Raw genomic sequence first — 22,600 nt, 5'->3', positions numbered from 1 at the left:
ATTTATAGACACTGAATTGATCTGAGAGTCACAGGGTTGTGATGGAGCTCATAATAATTAAAGATGTACTTTATGATAACTCTGATCAGTGAAGAATCCAGCTACGAACTGGTCCGTTTGTCACAACTTGGGGAAGCTCTTGGGAGACGGTGTGGCCACATTACCATAACACTGTTTATATAATAGCCTCAGATATGAGGTTTACATCTAATTGTTGTATAAGATGAATGAGTGAAGATGATACTGTTTGTATAATTGTGTAATATGATTGTGGACTGTTTAATGAAGAAAAATACAATTCCCTTTTGATTTGAACTAAATCAGAGGACCTCCCCTGAGCCCAGTTAGGGTCAGACATCCTGGGACAGCCTTTTCGGCCCTTCCGAATAAAACCCCCACTCGGGTTTTCGATCAGCAGACCGAGCTTACCTCAATTACGAGATGGCTAAAGGTTGCAGACCATGTTTTTCTCCATTAGGAGGAGACACAGGTTGTAGACCATTGCTGAATCTTTTAACCATACCACGTGAATAAACTCTTAGACTATCGATACCGACAGAATAAGAACAAGTCTTTGATATTAATTACTAGTCTGCAGCTAGGAATTCGGTATCATTGAACGCGAAGAACGACAACCGCCGAAACATCCATTCTATAACGACATGACGATATGACGTTTGACCTCTGTCATTGCCAACAAAGGGTATATAACAAACTATTGAGATAAACTTTTGTTATTGACCAAATACTTATTTTCCACCATAATTTGCAAATAAATTCATTAAAAATCCTTCAATGTGATTTTCTGGATTTTTTTTCTAATTTTGTCTGTCATAGTTGAAGTGTACCTATGATGAAAATTACAGGCCTCTTTCATCTTTTTAAGCAGGAGAACTTGCACAATTGGTGGCTGACTAAAAACTTTTTTGCCCCACTGTATATATTGATTGCAATTGTTCCTGAATGAGTGAGCGTTCATGTGCAAGGGATTAGCATTTCAATTGTTATAATTATCACTCTGTAGTGATTTCTTAGTCGACCCCCACTTCCCCTTTTGTCTAACAAGCCGCCATGCCGGTTTAGCCCACTAGGGCACATTCTCATTTCATGTAACCATATTTACCTTGTTTGTTTGTTTGTTTATGCATTTCTGTGAATTACTTAGTTAGTAATAAATAAATGATTTAAGGCAATTGATGTATGGATGACTCATAGGGATGACTGGGTTCGTGCAGATAACCAACAATTTACTACGTTTGGAATGAGACTAATGTGAGGTAAAGTAAATAATTCATTAATTCGAAGACTAATTGATCAGATAAAATATCTGAAAAGTCTTCAGTTAATGATAGTAAAGACACGACACCACTAACTCAGCTACTTTCTTCAATTTCCTTTTAAATATCTGCATTTGTATGGTGTTTATAATAAACTGTCTAGAGTAGATCAAGGTACTTATGATGCTGTTCGAGGGGTCAATAATAAAGGTTACAACAAGGTTTAAATCTCTGGTTGTATCTCTCTCTCTCTTACACTCTCAATCAATTGTTATAGTAATCAATTGTTATTAGTTGTAGATACAACTCGCTGTGATTGGCTTTAGCATTATATAATTACTCCTGGAGTGTTTGTCAGTTAATCAAGAAGTTCTCTCTTTCGCTCTCTCTTTCTCTCTCTGTAAAGCAGGATGTGATGATAGATTGTGAAAGAGCCAGATGTGGGAGGGGCAAGTGTCTGATTCACCTGTTTTTACTGTGTGTGAGTGTCTGTGTTTGTGTGTGTGTGTGTGTGTGTGTCACCCTTATCTCTATGGCCAGGAGGTGTCATTCCACATTAACACTACATTACAAGATACATTACCTCACGTATGATAAGGTGTGGAGGGAGATGTTGAAAGATGAGGGAACACGACACACCCCCTTCCCTTTACTCTGCTACAGCATGCTACTGCAAGCATGACAGATCAGTGAAAATACAGAGTTAGAGAGAAAGAGAGAGAGAGAGATAGAGAGGAAGAGGGATAGAGAGAAAGAGGGATCGAGAGGAGAGAACACGTGGAGTGAAAGAGGAGTACTGAGAAAAGTAGGAAGAATATATACACCATCAAGACTAGAAGAAATGAAATAAAGGAAGTCTGTCCCTGCCTCTTCTCCATCTCTTTCTCTACCCCAGGATTAGGACTATTTGGTGAGTTTGTTTTCAGTCTTCCCTCTCTTTCGTCCCCAACCTCCCTCCTGATTGTGGTCCGGTCAGTCAATGGAAATAGACAGTCAAATTAAGTACAGTAAAGTAATGTATTATAAAGTAAACTCTAGCAGGAGCTATCAGCATGTCCTCGGATAACAACATATATAGAGATGGTTAGATAGTCCTGGGGCAGTATGTATCCTATTAAGCCCCTCAAAGTGCTGATTTGGGATCAGTTTTCCTTTCAGATCATAATAAATACAAATACATGGACAGACGGGGACCTGATCCTAGATCTACACTCCTACTCAGACATTTGATACACACATACCCTGGTGTGTACTTGACACCACATCAAACATGCAGAAAGTAGTACTGTTGTTATTTAACTGTTCGGTGGGTGCGACCAGCTGTTCTCAATGAAACATCATATGTGATAATGAGCCCAATAGCAACTCTATGAATCAGAGTCATATCCTCACTCCTCGCTTTCTCTACTCTCCCTCTCCCTTTCTCTCTAAGGTATGTATAATATGCTAGTGTGCGTAGGAGCTTTTCTACTGTTGTGCCCAAGAGCAGTCCTAACTTGTTTCTCTCTGTGAGTCTGGCCCGTTTGAGGGTGTCAGCTGTTGCTCTCAATGGTGGGGAAAATGATACAATGTTCTCTACACACAGTGTCCATTTAGCCGTGACCCCACTCTCTAAAAGGTTTCTCTCAGGGAGAGTTGGTATACACAAAACAACACACTTCCAATTCACAAGGTGTATCATACTGTCGTGTACATGTGTGAAAGAGGACAGATAAGCACTCTACAAATAGAGTTAGAGGACTCATCGTTGTGTCTGTCCCATCATGGTGACTGTGACATGCAAAAACAGGTACACTAGCTAACTCTTAGTTCGACAGTACAATGCACATGATTAGTCCTCTAGCTAACTCTATGGGACTACAGTACAATGCACAGGATGAGTCCTCTAGATAACTATATGGGACTACAGTACAATGCACATGATTAGTCCTCTAGCTTACTCCATGGGACTATAGTACAATGCACATGATTAGTCCTCTAGCTAACTCCATGGGTCTACAGTACAATGCACAGAAGTCTCCCTGAACTGTCTAATACTCTACAGATCTATTCCCTCACTACCTGTTACAAAGTCTAGCCAGCCGTGCACTTCTAAGCCAAGCTTGATATTTAATGCATACATGACATTGTAGAAATTAATGAATTGACTCCCACACCATAGGACACACTCATAATCACTCAGAATGACAGCAGAATTACAATAAGAACTACTGTGAGGGTGCAAAGAGGTTCATTTGGGATGTGTGTGTGTGCACCTCTGAGTACTAGATTATAAGGATTGTTCTTTTACTGAGTAGCCTAGTGGTTCCAGTGTTGGGTCAGTAAATAAAAGGTTGCTTGTTTGAATCCCGAGCTGACGAGGTGAAAAATCTGTCAATGTGCCCTTGAGCAAGGCACTTAACCCTAATTGCTTCTGTAAGTCGCTCTGCATAAGAGTGCCTGCTAAATTACCAACATTGTAAACAATAATCATTGAAATATTTTCGACGTGCGTTGAATTTCTGTCAAGTTATTACTTGATAAAACAAGAACATTAAGATTTACATAGAAGTGCAATGTACTGTAATATTTGCATATAGCCCATGTATAGTATACAGTGTGTGTGTGTCCATGTGCACCAGGGGAGGCTGGTGTGAGGATATTTAGGAGGACTGGCTCATTGTAATGGCTGGAATGGAATAAATGGAACGGGGTCAAACGTGTGGTTTCCACGTGTTTGATGTGTTTGAAACCATTCCACCTATTTAGCTACAACCATTAGCATGAGCCCATCCTCCCCAATTAAGGTGCCACCAACCTCCTGTGATGTGGACGCACGTGAGTTCATTATTATTACAGGTGTGAGTGCATGGTATAAGAGAAGCCTATACAACACCATATTTGCAAGGGAAACACAGGATAGATTAGATTGTCATGTTAAATATTAAACATATTCTCACACCATGGGCTTCTCCACACCAAACACTAAGATATAGGATTGTCTGAAATAGCATCTTATTCCCAATAGGGTCAAAAGTAGTGCACTACAATAGGGTGCCATTTCGAAGGCAGACAGTGATTTGAAACAGTCCTTGGAGGGAGGCAGAATGATTTCTCAAACAAACATTGTAGCTACAAGACTTAGTGTTTATTTTACCAGTCAAGTCTGGTCATGTTGGTTTGCAATTAGAAACCTGTTACAATTCCTCAACACACCTACACGTGGACTCCTCCCAGTGTTTCAGCCTCAGTCAAAATAAAAACACAGACTTTAGGAAGAAATAACACACAGGTTTCGAGGCATTTATGTCTGCTGCGTTGAAGTTTATTCAGGAACCTAAAAGATGTAGACATCCGAATAAAAGCTTTTGCAGAATTTGAAGTCAAGTAATGTAGAGTAGAAGGAGTGTGTGTGCATACACACACACTCACACACACACACGCGTACACACAAGTGTACACACACTCACACAAACCCACGCATGCACATACACACACAGATACGCACACAAACACGCACGCACACACACGCACATACTCGCACACACATACACACACACGCACGCACACATGCTCATACACACATGCTCATACACACACGCACGCACACATGCTCATACACACATGCTCATACACACATGCTCATACACACATGCACCACCCAGTTGCTACCCAACAGGGGAATGTATTCTTCATTAGCGAATCACTCACAGCTATCTGTTAATACCACATCTAAACCCATATTAATTAATCACAGGATGTTTGTATTTGTCCTGAAGGTATTCTCTCTCTCACGCCCTGACTGTGTCTCACTGATCTCCTCTTGTCTTCTCTGTTTATAAATCTACATGATCTTCTCTCCTCTATAATAGCTTCTCTCCTCTCGCGACATGATCTTCTCTCCTCTATAATAGCTTCTCTCCTCTCGCTACATGATTTTCTCTCATCTGTCTAAATGATCTTCTCTCTTCTACATGATCTTCTCTCCTCTATATTAGCTTCTCTCATCTGTCTACATTATCTTCTCTCTTCTACATGATCTTCTCTCCTCTATATTAGCTTCTCTCCTCTATATTAGCTTCCTCTTCTGTATACATTATCCTCTCTCCTCTGTCTACAGGATCTTCTCTCCTCTATATTATCTTCTCTCCTCTATATTATCTTCTCTCCTCTGTCTACAGGATCTTCTCTCCTTATATTATCTTCTCTCCTCTATATTATTTTCTCTCCTCTGTCTACAGGATCTTCTCTCCTCTATATTATCTTCTCTCCTCTATATTATTTTCTCTGCTCTGTCTACAGGATCTTCTCTCCTCTATATTATCTTCTCTCCTCTATATTATCTTCTCTCCTCTATATTATCTTCTCTCCTCTATATTATCTTCTCTCCTCTGTCTACAAGATATTCTCTCCTCTATACTATCTTCTCTCCTCTATATTATCTTCTCTCCTCTATATTAGCTTCTCACCTCTGTCTACAGGATCTTCTCTCCTCTATATTAGCTTCTCTTTTCTGTCTACATTATCCTCTCCTCTGTCTACATTATCTTCTCTCCTCTGTCTTGTGTAGACGCACACTAGCATTACTATCCATTAGGTGTATTAAATATGTTTGAGAGTGAGTGTGATAAATCCAGTCAGTCGCTGCCTGCACTCCAGTGGCTTAATTGCAAGTCAAACATGTATATTTTAGGCAAGAGTTTCCCAAAGTGGGTCCTGGAGCACACCCTGGGTGCAGGTTTTGTTTTTTACCCTAGCGCTACACAGCTGATTCACATGACCAACTCTTCATCAGGCTTTGATAATTTTAATCGCTAGGGTAAAAAACAAAACCTGCACCCATGGGTGGGGGCTTGGGAAACCCTGGCCTAAGCTATACATGTTCGACTTGCAATTTGAACCCCCACAGTGTCTGAATGGATTATGGGACTGCATCCTCTTCAATGCAAACACGTCCTCTGTATCTTTACCACTTAAAGTCCTACGCTCACAGCCTCTCATACACCTAAGCTTGTTTCATACTCTATCAGACCTGCCTTCAAACACAATCTTTCAAATACTTTGAGTGTTTGGTCTACCATGCCTGGAGTGTCAGATGGGTGGGATTTGCAGTTTTAAGACTGTTCTATTGGGTTATTAAGCCAGGCAAGCTCAATCAAGCACAGATAAAGTATTGGAACCCAGGTCTGTATCCTATACCACCACTAACTATTCAACATTGCTGCTGATACAAGTTAGTGACACTTCTACCTCAGTGTTTTCATTGAACCTTTGACCTTTCTGTCCCTTGCAGATCATTGCCATGGCCCACAACCAAACAATCCCCCAAATCATCCCTCCATCCCTCACAAAACCCCCCTTGTCCCTTTCTCCGTTCTCCTCCACTACGCCCCCCTCCCTGTTCCTTTCAGCCTCCAACCACGTCCTTAACACCACCATGTCTGTTTTCGCGACGAACCAAAGCATTGTGGGTAATACCACCTCCACAACCGTAGGGGCACTCATCCTGGGTCTGGTGTTTCTCCTTGGCGTCCCCGGCAACCTCTTCATCATCTGGAGTATCCTGGCACGCGCCCGCCGTCGCTCTGTCACCACCCTCCTCATCCTCAATCTGGCAGTGGCCGACGGCTCGCTCATGGCGCTCACGCCGTTCTTCATCGTGTACCTTGTGAAGAAGACATGGATTTTTGGCGATATCATGTGCAAGGTGGAGGCTCTTCTTTTTGTTGATTGCTGCATTCCAGGCTGACTACACTGTAGACATCTGCCAGATCTCACAACGCCTGTATAGGTGTTTAACATATCTGCTTACCACATCATATGAAATAGCAATCTGATGCCCGACTGCGCAGTCGATGACATAGCACGCAACCATTGGTTGATGCAACGCAATGACTGCAATTTTGTCGGCCTGGAATGCAACCAATATGTAAATGTTCCAATGATGTCATTTTCTTCCCAGATGTTTGAAAACACCATTGACACTTGACATGCAGTGATTACATTGTCATTGAATCCTTATCCTTTTGAAATGACAAGAAAAAGCCACTCTCTTCTTGTCTGGATCAGATACTCTTCTACCTGTGCCTGGCCAACATGTACGCCTCCATCCAACTGATCATGCTGATGAGCCTGCACAGGCTGGTGGCCGTGGTGTGGCCGCGGCGTGTTGCTGCCCTCGCTGGCCGGAAGGCAGTACTGCGGGCGGTGCTGGTACTGTGGATCCTGGTGCTGGTCTCATCCATCCCCGCGTTGCTGTTCAGGCACAAACTGACGGCCACGTACCCCAACGGGAGGAACCGTATGGTGTGTGAGTCATTTCACAAGAAGCAGAGTCAAGTGAGTGACACTTACTTCCTTATTTACCAACTGAATTCATTCCTTACTTTGCTAATTATCTTCACTCCTGGAGTGACTGACAGGGGAGGGGGAAAGAGCAACCAATCAAACCGTGAATGTATTTCAGGTGTGGGAACAAAAAAGTACAGACTTTACATGAGAGCTTTCTATCACCATAGTTACCTGTTTATTCACATTCTTATCTGTAGTCAGATCATCCATAAAAACATCGCAAGGTATGGAGTTTACAGTACCTCAATTTTGTATACAGTCAGGCCCATAAATACTTGGATATTTACCAAGTTGTTACTATTTTAGCATGTCTACCACAAGTTAAATAATGAATAGGAGCGGGAAGGTCAGACATTCAGCTTTAATGTGAGGGTATTTACATCCAAATTGGGTGAATGGAGTAGGAATTACAACACTTTTTATATGTGGTCTGACCCTTTTTAAGAGAGCAAAAGTAATTGGACAATTCACTGCTCAGCTTATCCATGGCCAAGTGTGTGTTATTCCCTCATTAGTTCATTTATAAGTAAGCATATGAAAGGTATAGAGTTGATTTCAAGTGTGGCACTTGAATTTGGAATCTGTTGCTGTTCACCCTCAATAGGAAGTCAAAAGAACTGTCACTGCCATCATTAGGTTGAAAAATCTAAACAAACCCATCAGAGAGATATCAGAAACATTAGGTGTGGAACATAAAACATAAAACAACTGTGGTGGATGACAGAAGAATTCTTTCCCTGGTGAAGAAAAACCCCTTCACAACAGTTGGCCAGATCATTAACACCCTCCAGGAGGCAGGGGTATCTGTGTCAATGTCAACAATGAAGAGAAGACTTCACCAGAGTAAACACAGAGGGCTAACCACAAGATGTAAACCATTGGTAAACCTCAAATACATGAAAACCATATTAGAGTTTGCCAAAAAAACACACTAAAAAAGCCTATACAGTTCTGGAACAACATCCTATGGACAGATGAGACAAATATCAACTTGTACCAGAGTTCAGATTCAGCCAAATGCTTCAAAACTCATTGGACGGCGCTTCACAGTGCAGATGGACAATGACCCGAAGCATACTGCGAAAGCAACCCAATAGTTTTTTAAGGCAAAAAAAAGTGCAATGTTCTGCAATGGCCAAGTCAATCACCTGACCTGAATCCAATTGAGCATGCATTTCACTTGCTGAAGACAAAACGCCCCAAGAACAAGCAGGAACTGAAGACAGCTGCAGCTAATGCTTGGCAGAGCATCACCATGAAAGAAACCCAGCACCTGGTGATGTCTAGGGGTTCCAGAATTCAGGAAGTCATTGACTGCAAAGGATTTGCAACCACGTATTAAATCTCACTATTTAATTCATGATTTTGTTAGTTTGCCCAATTACATTTGAGCCCCACTTACACTTACACTTTCAAATCCATGGTGGTGGTTGTGTCACTGTCCAAATACTCATGGACCTGACTGTATATAGTGTCACTAACGCTAACCGATCAATGTGATCTCTATGCTGATACAGTACACGTCCCATTCTCTCAGCGCAGGTGGTGCTCCAGTACACGTTGGAGACGGTGCTGGGATTTGTAGTTCCTTACGGGTTGATTGTAGGCAGCTACATCTGCATCCTGCGGAGGATCAGACAAACCAGGTCCACTGCTGTTTTACTATCTTCATTTTATTTCATATTTGTATTGTTTTTATTTTCTCACTTTTTACAAGCCAGTGAAGTTGGGTGAAATCCTATTGTATTGGTTGGCATTCATTATTATTTAGATTATTTTGTGAAAAAGCTGGAGAATTCAAAAGAAAATCCTGTTTGATGGTAAGGCCCAGGAGGGGAATACATTGCATGAGAGTAAAGGACCAGGGGCCAAACACTAGCATGCAACGCCATGCCAATTGGCCACATGGTAAAGCTATAACAAGTGATTGAGAAAGCAAACGTTTTAAAGGCCTTTCCCCTCACCCCGTGTGATCTAGAGTCCTGAATTCTGGTACATTTACATCAAGGACCATTAAGGTCTGTCGTGATTGATTTTCCACCATTTGGAATTCGGGGGAAAAAACACTTGAAACTCTGTATGAAAAAAAAGTGTGATTTGATTTGACCAGGTTCAGGAGGAGGATCCACAGTGAGAAACTCATCCTAACCATCGTGGTCACCTTTGGAATCTTCTGGCTGCCCTACCATGTCATCAACATTGTGCAGGTAGTGTGTGTGTGCGTGTGTGGGGTGTTTTGTGTGTGTGCATGTCTGAGTCATAGCCAGGGCCTCACACTCCTAAACGGGGCTGAAACAGTAGGTCCCGCTGTAACTGGGCTGTCTGCTGTGATGAAATCTGTCCTTACAGGTTGCCGCAGCACTTTCTCCTCAAGATTCAGCTATAAAAGCAAGGTAGGCTTTCTGAAAAGTCTTTCCCAAATTACTGTTTTGTAAGATCCTCACCTCATCACAGGTATCATTTGTAGTGTATTGTTATCAAATCCCTAACTACATTTGAATAAAAACCATTTTTTTCTGCTGTTTTCATATCTACTCTTCCTCCAGACTGGACCCTATCTGGCAGTCCTGCCGTGCGGTCACATCAGCCCTGGCATTCATCAGCAGCTGTGCCAACCCGGTCCTCTACACCTTCGCCGGCAAGTCCTATATCCGGCGGGAAGGCTTTGCCTTCATGGCCCGTCTGTTCGAGGGCACTGCGCTGGACTCTGGGACCAGGAAGAACCGACAGAACAGCCAGAACAGCCGAGAGAGAGACAGGGATGCAGAGGGGCTGAAAGAAAAGGAAGGAGAGCTAGAATCCACGACCAGCGCCAATGTTGTGAGCCCCATCTGTGTGAAACCTGTGAAAAATGTCAAATAGTGACCCTCTGGGCTGGTAGTTGGACGCTATGGTGGCAGAACCTATTTTGATGGGAAAACACTGCCTAAGACTGGTTTCCTGCAGTTCGCTCGGCGGCCACTAGATGTAAGTTTTTCCTAATTGGTCATGACTGACTTACTGACTGGACCATATCTCTGTTTTTAGAGGTTGTGCTTCAAGCTCAGCAGGTGAGGGGGGTGAATTTTATAAGTGATCTTACCGGGATGTCTTGTCTGTCTGACTGCCTCTCTTTATATATATGTGTGTGTGTGTGTGTGTGTGTGTGTGTGTGTGTGTGTGTGTGTGTGTGTGTGTGTGTGTGTGTGTGTGAGTGTGTGAGTGTGTGTGTGTGTGTGAGTGTTGGTGTGTGTGTGTGTGTGTGTGTGTGTGTGTGTGTGTGTGTGTGTGTGTGTGTGTGTGTGTGTGTGTGTGTGTACTGCTGTAAGTACAGTAAAAAGAGCACTGTAATATTTTCCTACTTCTTTTTACTTCATATATTTTCTCAAAAGCATTAAGACATGTTGCCATGTTGGGCCAGATCAAGAAAATAAAACACAATTTTCTCAGATTAGATTTGGCTGCCATCCATTGATTAGGAAACTCTTAAAGGGAGAAGAAGACAACTCACAGAAGAGTCATGACTGGCTGGCAGGCAATAGCATGCAGGTCCTTCACAGTCTGTCCAGTCATTTCTTTACCTTCAGGCCATTCTTTTCCCTCTTTCTCCTCCCCCTCTCTTTCTCCTGGAACCGTTCTCCTCTCTTTTACCTCTTCATCCAGCGCCTCAACTCCTTTGTTCTCCTCTTTCTCTCTCCCGCTCCCAACATGCTGGTCTCCTGCTGTGCGTGTCCATGTTGGAGGCTGTCAACCTTTGAATGATCCGGAGAGACCGGTTCCCACTTGAAACAAGGAAATCATACATTTCATTTTCACTTTGAATAATGACAATAAAAAATACAGTCGATTTTTATATAAATGTGATTTTTTTCAGCCTCACGCTCATACAGTGTGATATTAGCTCTGGGTAATTATGGCATAGTAACCATTGCTCATGTGCAACACATTGACAAGGTGGTATTGAGCCCAAAATAGGGCAAAGGTCACCACTATCAGGTGGTCTTCCTGGTGGTGCCAGCAGGTGTGTCCGGATACTAAGGAATGAGCAGATTGCCATGATGCCGAAGAGGACCAGGAATAATGCAGCGACCGTCTCTAGGGAATAATGAAACACCGGGTAGAATGGATGAGACAAGAAACAATTGGATTTGATTTACTTCATTATTAAAGTGTCTTGCATCTTCAGGGTTCCCAGCCCACTTACGTTTTAGTAAGTGTCTTCAATGAATGTAATTACATATTGTATCTAGTTAAATTGCAGTTCTTGTCTGTTACAATTAATTGCATTAAGAACAATGTTTGACTGATTGATTATACTGTTTTGAAGATATATCCATATCTGTTTAGAATACTTGTGGATATAGAATAAACAAAAATCTGCAACATATTTTATGGAAAACTGAGAACACAATATGAGAACATGTGCTGTACTAAAATCAATAAAATTGCAAGATGAAGGAATATTCTGGTGGGCGAACGCGCTTGGACATGAAGGTCCAATCCCCACGCAGGTGTCGATCGACGCCCATCAGGGTGACCAACAGGAGGCTGAGGTACATGAAAGATGCTGCAGATGTAGTGCAGGAGCTTACACGCGCCCTCTCCCAACTCCCAGATTTTGCCCGTGAAGAACTGGCGAATGAAGAAAGGAGCAGTGAGCAGGACGATGGTGTCGGTGGCCGCCAACTGGAGGAAGAGGATGGAGGTGATGGAACGCTGATGCAGGCAGAACAGGATGGTCCACACCACTAGGAGGTTCCCATGGAGACCCATGGCCATAGCAACTAGAAGAATGGAGATGCCAATAGAATAAGGAAGAGACGGGATGATTTGAAGTGGATTAATTGGCGGAGAAGTAGGTGATGGTGGTATTCCTTGATGTGGCTTCCATCCTGAGAGCGAGAGAGAGAGAAAGACAGAGACAGGAAAGGGGAGACAGAAAGGAAAGGGACAGACAGACAGACAGACAGACAGACAGACAGACAGACAGACAGACAGACAGACAGGGAGAGAGGTAATCGTCAAGTGATTATGAAATGATTTGTCGTTGAGTGGGGAAGGAAGTTGCTTGAGACATGATGTTGAGACACAGAACTGCCCTTTACAACACACTTGTCGACTCGCCCTCACGGAAAATCACATGGACATTACCCAACACATCAGAGACAAAAAAAAATTTTGGCATTCGAAAACACAAGAAATCATTCATAAAAATAACAAAATACCTCATCTCTTCAGCGTCCCATTAATGTGTATTAGTAGGCCTATTTGGCGTCGTCATCATGTTTTTACCTGTATTCTCACTGCTCCACTGTAACACTCAGAGCTAACTGGCCACTGCTTCAACTGAGGCGTAACTGTAAGGGTGGCGGAACTGGTGGCAGTGAAGTCAGATGCAGGAGAGCAGAGATAGGTAATAGCTGGAGTTTAATTACAAAACCCACGGCAATACAAAAATAAACATACATGGGTACAAAACCAGACTCGCACCAGTAACACAGCGTACAATTGAGGCTGTTCTGAGGACAAAAGGGGGTGGGGGGGGGGGGCAACTCAATATTAGGAAGGTGTTCCTAATGTTCGGTATACCCAATGTAGTAAACATCATATAGTGGATTTGTAAAAACTGTGATGTCTGATCACAACCAAACACATTAATTTCTCAAAGCTATCATGTGAGGGCTGGAGGTTATCTACGATTCAGCTCACACGGAAAAATGGAACGGATTGTCAGAAAGATTACACAGTGATGCAGAATTTTTTTTGCAAAGTGTTTTTGCCACCATTAAGCTATTTGTGGACTTAACATGGGCTTATGTAAAAAAGGTTGACTTAAGTCCATGTTTTATTGAATTAAGTACATGCTAAGTGTACTTATCTCTAGTCTCTAGCTAAGTGTACTTATCTCTACTTATCTCTAGTACTTATCTCTAATCAGGCCCAAAGAGAGTAAGCAGTAAGGCAGACAAACAGACTAGACAGACTTGGGTGAATGCAGTCATATATAGAGAGAGTTAGGGTGAATGCAGTCATATACGAAGAGAGTTAGGGTGGACGCAGTCATATATAGAGAGAGTTATTGTGGATGCAGTCATATATAGAGAGAGTTAGGGTGGACGCAGTCATATATAGAGAGAGTTATTGTGGATGCAGTCATATATATAGAGAGAGTTATGTTGGATGCAGTAATATATAGAGAGAGTTATGGTGGATGCAGTCATATATACAGAGAGTTATGGTGGATGCAGTAATATGTAGAGAGAGTTAGGGTGAATGCAGTCATATATAGAGAGAGTTATGGTGGATGCAGTAATATATAGAGAGAGTTAGGGTGGATGGAGTCATATATAGAGAGAGTTATGGTGGATGCAGTCATATATAGAGAGAGTTATGGTGGATGCAGTAATATATAGAGAGAGTTAGGGTGGACACAGTCATATACAGAGAGAGTTTGGGTGGATGCAGTAATAAATAAAGAGAGTTTGGGTGGATGTGTAGGAAGTACACAGTCAAATGTGATGATCACAGACTTCCTTCCTGACTTGTGGTGATAGCATGTATTTTGTGTTTTCAGACTGACAGAAGGGGAACAAGAAAGAGGAGAGAAAAAGGAGTCCTGTGTAGACGGCCGGACGGACAAGAGGTCAGTCAGACAGGTGGACAGACATACAGTCAGATAAACAGACAGACAGACAGGCGGACAGACACTTCTTGTGGATTTGAGAAGATCTAGGTTAAAAGGAGAATTAATCCATCTCATAAAGGTCAGTGATGTATCAAGCTTTTTTGAAGTGATACTGGCATTGTATACACTGGCTGGAATGAAATGTTTTGGAGAGGATGTGTGCTTTATTGTCCCTTGTCTGTAAATATGATGATGCATGAGTGATTATGTGATTACTTGTACGTAATACTGTATGCAATGCTGTGTGTGTGTTTTTTTTTATTACCTTTATTTAACTAGGCAAGTCAGTTAAGAACAAATTCTTATTTTCAATGACGGCCTAGGAACAGTGGGTTAACTGCCTGTTCAGGGGCAGAACGACTGATTTGTACCTGTCTCTCATCTCTCTGTGTGCTTCCCATTGTTACATCTCATCCTGTGTGTTCTAATTATATTTCTATCCTATCCTACAGTGGATTATCCAAAAGTCCAGAAAATGGCGTCAGACCTCTCCATCTCCGCTCCCCCCCTGCTCCCCTCCACCCCTGCTCTTGTCTCCTCCTCCCCTCCTCTCTCCATCTCACACCAGATCGGTATCTCCATTCTGGTCCTGGCCTTTGTCTTTGGTTTCCCAGGCAACCTGTTCGTGGTGTGGTCGGTGCTGTGCCGTGTGAGGCATCGCTCTGTCACGTGCCTGCTCGTCTTAAACCTCGCCGCGGCCGACGCCCTGGTGCTGCTAAGCGCCCCGCTCTTCCTGCACTTCTTGGCAGGCAGGCGAGGCTGGGAGTTCGGGGCGGTGGCCTGTAAGACGGTACACTACCTGTGCTGCGTCAACATGAATGTCTCCATCTACCTGATCTGCTTGATGAGCATGGATCGCTGGCTGGCCGTGGCAAGGCCCTTCCTGTCACAGAGGATGAGGACCAAGAAAACCCTGATGGCCGTTCTGCTGGCTATCTGGGTGCTGTCATTCGTCTTAGCTCTGCCCATGCCCTTCTATCGCAGGTGGGGCTGTGTGTGTGTGTGTGTGCGTGCGTGCGTGCATGCGTGCGTGCGTGCGTGCGTGTGTGTGTGTGTGTGTGTGATTTACACTGATTGAAGTTGGTTTGGAAAGAGCAGGTGTTGGAGAGAGCAGGTGTTCTTAGTGTTTGTATACTCAGTGTATGGTATATATGAGTATATTACAAAGTAGAATACGTCTGCTGTCTATTCTGCAAAAGAAGAACTAAAATAGAGTCCAAACGTTTACAGGATGTTGATGCAACATCAACATAAGTTTCAGTGGAGGCTGCTGAGGGGAGGACATGAATGGCAGATCATGGAATGGCAGATCATGGCTGGACTGGAATGGTATCAAACACATGAAAACCATGTATTTGGTACCATTCCATTCACTCAATTTCAGCTATTATTAGCTGTCCTCCCCTCAGCAGCCTCCACTGATAAGTGTATCTGTGTGAATTTGTTCTCTGACCACCATGGATCTGTGACTGGTGTGGTTACAGAGAGAGAGAGAGAGAGAGAGAGAGAGAGAGGCGAGAAAGAGGTGAGAAAGAGAGAGAGAGAGGGAGAGATCAAATTCAGCCTTGCCCAACAGTCTGTATTGTTGTGTCTGTATGAACAACTGTGTACATGTTCATGAGAGTGATTTGAACAAGCCTGATCTGTAAATGTCAAAATATGTCATTATCGAATACAAATCCTAAACTTTTCTGCGTTAATCTGTTTCAATGGTTGTGTTCCAGGGTCATTTTTTTTGTGGTTCCTGTAAAACACTTTCCATTATAACCTGCCCATCACAAGTACAATGAATAAGACCTGGAACACTCCCATTGTCTCATCCAAACAATCCCTCTCTCTCTCTCTCTCTCTCTCTCTCTCTCTCTCTCTCTCTCTCTATTTGAAAGGTGCTATGTGTTATGTAGCAGTTCATTGTGTCATACAGGTAGAATAATACTAATACTGATAATATGTAGAATAATAGGAATAATAATAATGGGTAGAATAATAATAATAATAATCCCTCCCTCCCTCCCTCCCCAGTAACCTGCAGCCCTTCCTTCACAAGAACATCTCCATGAGCATCTGCATGCCGTACCACTGGGGAAGTGTGAGTCACCAGGTGTTCCAGTACCTTTTCGAGACCGTCCTGGGCTTCTTCCTCCCCTTCACCTTCATCATCGTCTGCTACACCTCCGTCATCTGCCGGCTACGCAGCGCCATGTTCCAGCGCAAGGGACGAGGAAACCGTCTCATCCTCCTCATCATCGGCGCCTTCGCTCTCTTCTGGCTGCCCTACCACCTGGTCAACATCTTACAGGTACGTCAGTTCCTCAATGTATTTGAAAGGTGCTATGTGTTATGTAGCAGTTCATTGTGTCATACAGGTAGAATAATACTAATACTAATAATATGTAGAATAATAATAATACTGATAATAATGGGTAGAATAATAGATGTAATAACAATAACAGGTAGAATAATAATAATGGTAGAATAATAATAGTAATAGGTAGAATGATAGGTAGAATCCCTATCAGTCTCTCTGATGTTTATCTGTCTCCTCTCAACACCTCATTCTCTTTACATTTTTTCCTCCTCCTCTCTCTCTCTCTCTCTCTCTCTCTCTCTCTCTCTCTGTCTCTCTCTCTCTCTCTCTCTCTCTCTCTCTCTCTCTCTGTCTCTCTCTCTCTGTCTCTCTCTCTCTCTCTGTCTCTCTCTCATTGTCTTTCTCTTTCTCCGTCCCTCTCTCTCTCTCTCTCTCTCTCTCTCCCTCCCTCTCCTCCCTTCTCTCTCTCACAGGTGATTGGTCTGCTGGGTAGCAACGGCACTCTCTCCAATGCTGCTGTATTGGCCCGTCCCAACGTCACGGCGTTCGCCTTCCTGAGCAGCAGTGTGAACCCTGTGCTGTATGTGTTCGCCGGCAGCTCCCACATCCGCCAGGCCGGCCTCAGCTTCATGGCCAAGCTGTTCGAGGGCACCAACTCCGAGGGAGGTACCTCCGCCTCCTTCTCCCGCAGCACGAGGTGCAGCCGGAGTGGTTCCACAGCCCCGGACGAGAGCTCCGCTCTGCGCTCGCTGACACTCAAGCTGGGGTGGTTGGGGAAGGAAAAGGATGGGGGTGGGGATAGTGGAGTGGAGCTGCGTGGAGTTGAGGTCAAGGTTAACTCCAAGCAGGAGCTCAAGACTTTGACATCCAGTGATCAGTCAGAGTAGTATTTTTTTTAAACTTTTTGCGGCCTACTGTAGTACTCCTAGATTATCATTCGTATTGAATGTATTTCATGAACAGATTTGTGATATATGTACTTCATAGCAAGTGTGTCTGTGAGGTTGCCTTCATGCAATTTCTGAATTAAAATATTATACCATTAGTTAATAAAGTTTTCACATGTTGACAAATCGAGTCAGATTAGCGATTGGAGGGGAAGGAACGGTTCTAGACTCTGACATGCGAGGTCTAGCCAAATGACGTCAGTGACTGGAGCGATGTTTGGAAACTCACATTTCCACGATGACCTCACTAATGCAATTGTGGTCAACTATTAGAAAATGTTCCGGGTAGCCGGTTTAAGTTGCACCATTTTTCCAACACTTTAAACACACACAAAGCATTACATTCAGTGACTTCTAGTTAACCTAACATAGCGTGACAAACAACATTTTGGTGGAATTGGATAACTTTTTGTTATCAACGGTGTCATAAAACGAGCAGTAAAAAAAAACCACATACCGTAGTAAGATAATGAAACAGATTTGATCTTATGCCTCTGTCGACACGCTAACAATATCTGTGTGCTAGAGTTCGTGGCCCTAACTGCAAGACAAGACCACCCGTTCCACAGGAGATAAGAATTATTCTTGACAAGGCAAAAACTCTGGGATCACAACCAAATGATGATAAGTGATTACGTATTGGATCACAAAAAATGAAACTTTTACATTACCATGTAGTTTACCAATAAAATGGTGTGATGATGATGTGGATATACTCGGAATACATTTCCCGAAAGAAAGAAACTATCTCACTCCAATACATTTTTATGGAAAGTTAGCAAATATAGATACAGTGCCTTGCGAAAGTATTCGGCCCCCTTGAACTTTACGACCTTTTGCCACATTTCAGGCCTCAAACATAAAGATATAAAACTGTATTTTTTTGTGAAGAATCAACAACAAGTGGGACACAATCATGAAGTGGAACGACATTTATTGGATATTTCAAACTTTTTTAACAAATCAAAAACTGAAAAATTGGGCGTGCAAAATTATTCAGCCCCTTTTACTTTCAGTGCAGCAAACTCTCTCCAGAAGTTCAGTGAGGATCTCTGAATGATCCAATGTTGACCTAAATGACTAATGATGATAAATACAATCCACCTGTGTGTAATCAAGTCTCCGTATAAATGCACCTGCACTGTGATAGTCTCAGAGGTCCGTCAAAAGTGCAGAGAGCATCATGAAGAACAAGGAACACACCAGGCAGGTCCGAGATACTGTTGTGAAGAAGTTTAAAGCCGGATTTGGATACAAAAAGATTTACCAAGCTTTAAACATCCCAAGGAGCACTGTGCAAGCGATAATATTGAAATGGAAGGAGTATCAGACCACTGCAAATCTACCAAGACCTGGCCGTCCCTCTAAACTTTCAGCTCATACAAGGAGAAGACTGATCAGAGATGCAGCCAAGAGGCCCATGATCACTCTGGATGAACTGCAGAGATCTACAGCTGAGGTGGGAGACTCTGTCCATAGGACAACAATCAGTCGTATATTGCACAAATCTGGCCTTTATGGAAGAGTGGCAAGAAGAAAGACATTTCTTAAAGATATCCATAAAAAGTGTTGTTTAAAGTTTGCCACAAGCCACCTGGGAGACACACCAAACATGTGGAAGAAGGTGCTCTGGTCAGATGAAACCAAAATTGAACTTTTTGGCAACAATCTAAAACGTTATGTTTGGCGTAAAAGCAACACAGCTCATCACCCTGAACACACCATGCCCACTGTCAAACATGGTGGTGGCAGCATCATGGTTTGGGCCTGCTTTTCTTCAGCAGGGACAGGGAAGATGGTTAAAATTGATGGGAAGATGGATGGAGCCAAATACAGGACCATTCTGGAAGAAAACCTGATGGAGTCTGCAAAAGACCTGAGACTGCAAAAGACCTGAGACTGGGACGGAGATTTGTCTTCCAACAAGACAATGATCCAAAACATAAAGCAAAATCTACAATGGAATGGTTCAAAAATAAACATATCCAGGTGTTAGAATGGCCAAGTCAAAGTCCAGACCTGAATCCAATTGAGAATCTGTGGAAAGAACTGAAAACTGCTGTTCACAAATGCTCTCCATCCAACCTCACTGAGCTCAAGCTGTTTTGCAAGGAGGAATGGGAAAAAATGTCAGTCTCTCGATGTGCAAAACTGATAGAGACATACCCCAAGCGACTTACAGCTGTAATCGCAGCAAAAGGTGGCGCTACAAAGTATTAACTTAAGGGGGCTGAATAATTTTGCACGCCCAATTTTTCAGTTTTTGATTTGTTAAAAAAGTTTTAAATATCCAATAAATGTTGTTCCACTTCATGATTGTGTCCCACTTGTTGTTGATTCTTCACAAAAAAAATACAGTTTTATATCTTTATGTTTGAAGCCTGAAATGTGGCAAAAGGTCGCAAAGTTCAAGGGGGCCGAATACTTTCGCAAGGCACTGTAGGATTTTACTACCATGGAAAGGACAATGTCTATTTGAGGAAAAATCACCCTGATTAACTCTTGGTGACATCCCAGTTGACCTATTTACTTATGGTCTTGCCTACATCTAGTGACGTTTTTTTAAATGATATTGTCACGTCGTGTATGTAGGTGGCAGGGAAGTCAAGCGCAGGAGAATTAAACTTGGTATAGTTGGAGTATTTGAACTTCTTATGGCTGCCATCCCGCGATTTGACAACAGCCAGTCAAAGTGTAGGGCGCCATTTTCAAAACATAAAAAATCTCATAATTAACATTCCTCAAACATACATGTGTCTCATACCATTTTATGTCAAATATGTTTTGTTTTCTGAATTTTTATAATGAGTATTTCTGTATTTGAATTTGGCTCTGCAATCTCACTGGATGTTGGCCAGGTGGGACACTAGCGTCCCACATACCCTAGAGAGGTTAAATGTATTGTAGTCACCCCAGAAAATCTTAGGTTTTATTACATACAGTCGGGAGGAACTATTGGATTTAAAAGCAAGGTCAACTCACCAACATTATGACCAGGAATATGACTTTTCCTAAGCGGATCCTCTGTTTGGCCTACCACCCAGGACAATGGATCGGATCCCAGCCGGCGACCCAAAACAACGGTGTCGTAGAAGGGGCAGACGGAGCGGTCTTCTGGTCAGGCTCCGTAGACGGGCACATCGCACACCGCTCCCGAGCATACTACACGCCAATGTCCAGTCTCTTGACAACAAGGTAGACGAAATCTGAGCAAGGGTTGCCTTCCAGAGAGACATCAGAGACTGTAACCTTCTTTGTTTCACGGAAACATGGCTCACTCGAGACACGCTATCGGAGTCGGTACAGCCACCTGGACTCTTCCCGCATCGCGCCGACAGAAAAAGCATCTCTCTGGTAAGAAGAAGGGTGGACGTGTATGCCTTATGATTAACGAGACGTGGTGTGGTCACAACAACATACAGGAACTCAAGTCCTTTTGTTCACCTGATTTAGGATTCCTCACAATCAAATGCCGACCGCATTATCTACCAAGAGAATTATCTTCGATCATAATCACAGTCGCGTATATTCCCCCCAAAGCAGACACATCGACGGCCCTGAAGGAACTTCATTCGACTCTATGTAAACTGGAAACCACATATCCTGAGGCTGCATTTATTGTAGTTGGGGATTTTAAAAAGGCTAATCTGAAAACCAGGCTCCCCAAATTCTATCAGCATATCGATTGTGCTACTAGGGCTGGCAAAACCCTAGATCACTGTTATTCTAACTTCCGCGATGAATATAAGGCCCTCCCCCGCCCTCCCTTCGGAAAAGCTGACCACGACTCAATTTTGTTGCTCCTAGCCTATAGACAGAAACTAAAACAGGAAGCACCCGTGCTCAGGTCTGTTCAACGCTGGTCCTACCAATCGGATTCCACGCTTCAAGATTGCTTCGATCACCTGGACTGGGATATGTTCCGTATAACGTTGAACAACAACATTGACGAATACGCTGATTCGGTGAGCGAGTTTATTAGCAAGTGCATCGGTGATGTTGAACCCACAGCGTCTATTAAAACATTCCCCAACCAGAAACCGTGTATTGATGGCAGCATTGGTGCAAAACAGAAAGCGCAAACCACTGCTTTTAACTTCTTGACGCACCCATCCCGTTAGCGGGATCATTTTCATCAACACCCACTGCAGCGCGCCAAATTCAAATTAAATTACTAAACATATTTAATTTTCATGAAATCACAAGTGCAATATAGCAAAACACAGCTTAGCTTGTTGTTAATCCACCTGGCGTGTCAGATTTCAATACAGCTTTTCAGCGAAAGCATAACACGGGTTTATGTAAGAACATTTCTCTCAGTAGACAAAATATTACAAACACCTAGCAGCCAAGTAGATTGGTCACGAAAGTCAGAAAAGCAATAGATTAAATCGCTTACCTTTGATGATCTTCGGATGTTTTCACTCACGAGACTCCCAGTTACAAAATAAATGCTCCTTTTGTTCCATAAAGATTATTTTTATATCCAAAATACCTTCATTTGTTTGGCGCGTTATGTTCAGAAATCCACAGGCTCGAGCGGTCATGACATCGCAGATGAAAATTCCAAATAGTATCCGTAATGTTCACAGAAACATGTCAAACGTTTTTTATAATCAATCCTCAGGTTGTTTTTAAAATATATAATCGATAATATATCAACCGGGACTGTCACTTTTTCAATAGGAGAGGGAGAGACAATGGCTGCCCCACTCTGTTGCACAAGCAAAACTCATGCGAACACCCAGCTATCCACTGACGCGATGTTATCTTTCTCGCTCATTTTTCAAAATAAAATCCGGAAACTATGTCTAAAGACTGCTGACACCTTGAGGAAGCGATAGGAAAAGGAATCTGGTTGATATCCCTTTAAATGGAGCGAAGGCAGGCTATGGAACATGGAGCTTTCAAAATAGAAGCCACTTCCTGATTGGATTTTCCTCAGATTTTCGCCTGCAAAATCAGTTCTGTTATACTCACAGACAATATTTTGACCGTTTTGGAAACTTTAGAGTGTTTTCTATCCTAATCTGATAATTATATGCATATTCTCATTTCTGGGCCTGAGAAATAG

The 22,600-nt window shown here is 42.8% G+C and overlaps 2 protein-coding genes across 2 annotated transcripts; both read left to right on the top strand.

The window, feature by feature from the left end:
- Nucleotides 1-2,067: 2,067 nt before the first annotated feature.
- Nucleotides 2,068-11,040, top strand: LOC139415965 (leukotriene B4 receptor 2-like). Its single transcript, XM_071164166.1, has 7 exons — nucleotides 2,068-2,187; nucleotides 6,550-6,963; nucleotides 7,326-7,595; nucleotides 9,150-9,253; nucleotides 9,718-9,814; nucleotides 9,957-10,000; nucleotides 10,154-11,040. The coding sequence occupies exons 2-7, from the start codon at nucleotides 6,559-6,561 to the stop codon at nucleotides 10,467-10,469; spliced, it is 1,236 nt and encodes a 411-aa protein (XP_071020267.1). The 5' UTR covers nucleotides 2,068-2,187; nucleotides 6,550-6,558; the 3' UTR covers nucleotides 10,470-11,040.
- Nucleotides 11,041-14,173: 3,133 nt separating this feature from the next.
- LOC139417110 (leukotriene B4 receptor 1-like) lies at nucleotides 14,174-17,815 on the top strand. The gene is made up of 4 exons (XM_071166354.1): nucleotides 14,174-14,350; nucleotides 14,724-15,255; nucleotides 16,294-16,570; nucleotides 17,053-17,815. Exons 2-4 carry the CDS (start codon nucleotides 14,747-14,749, stop codon nucleotides 17,464-17,466), a joined length of 1,200 nt encoding a protein of 399 aa, XP_071022455.1. The 5' UTR covers nucleotides 14,174-14,350; nucleotides 14,724-14,746; the 3' UTR covers nucleotides 17,467-17,815.
- The last annotated feature ends 4,785 nt before the right edge of the window (nucleotides 17,816-22,600 follow it).

The sequence above is a fragment of the Oncorhynchus clarkii genome, chromosome 9, assembly GCF_045791955.1.
Source record: "Oncorhynchus clarkii lewisi isolate Uvic-CL-2024 chromosome 9, UVic_Ocla_1.0, whole genome shotgun sequence".
Lineage (NCBI taxonomy): Eukaryota > Metazoa > Chordata > Actinopteri > Salmoniformes > Salmonidae > Oncorhynchus > Oncorhynchus clarkii.
Note: the sequence above shows the minus strand (reverse complement) of the source record. Positions and strands in the feature narration are given on the sequence as shown.

Coding starts and splice junctions, on each gene's coding strand:
- LOC139417110 (XM_071166354.1), top strand. CDS start 14,747: ATGGCGTCAGACCTCTCCATCTCCGCTCCCCCCCTGCTCCCCTCCACC. Junction 15,256..16,293: donor CCCATGCCCTTCTATCGCAG/GTGGGGCTGTGT, acceptor CTCCCTCCCCAG/TAACCTGCAGCCCTTCCTTC. Junction 16,571..17,052: donor ACCTGGTCAACATCTTACAG/GTACGTCAGTTC, acceptor TCTCTCTCACAG/GTGATTGGTCTGCTGGGTAG.
- LOC139415965 (XM_071164166.1), top strand. CDS start 6,559: ATGGCCCACAACCAAACAATCCCCCAAATCATCCCTCCATCCCTCACA. Junction 9,815..9,956: donor ATGTCATCAACATTGTGCAG/GTAGTGTGTGTG, acceptor CTGTCCTTACAG/GTTGCCGCAGCACTTTCTCC. Junction 10,001..10,153: donor GATTCAGCTATAAAAGCAAG/GTAGGCTTTCTG, acceptor CTCTTCCTCCAG/ACTGGACCCTATCTGGCAGT.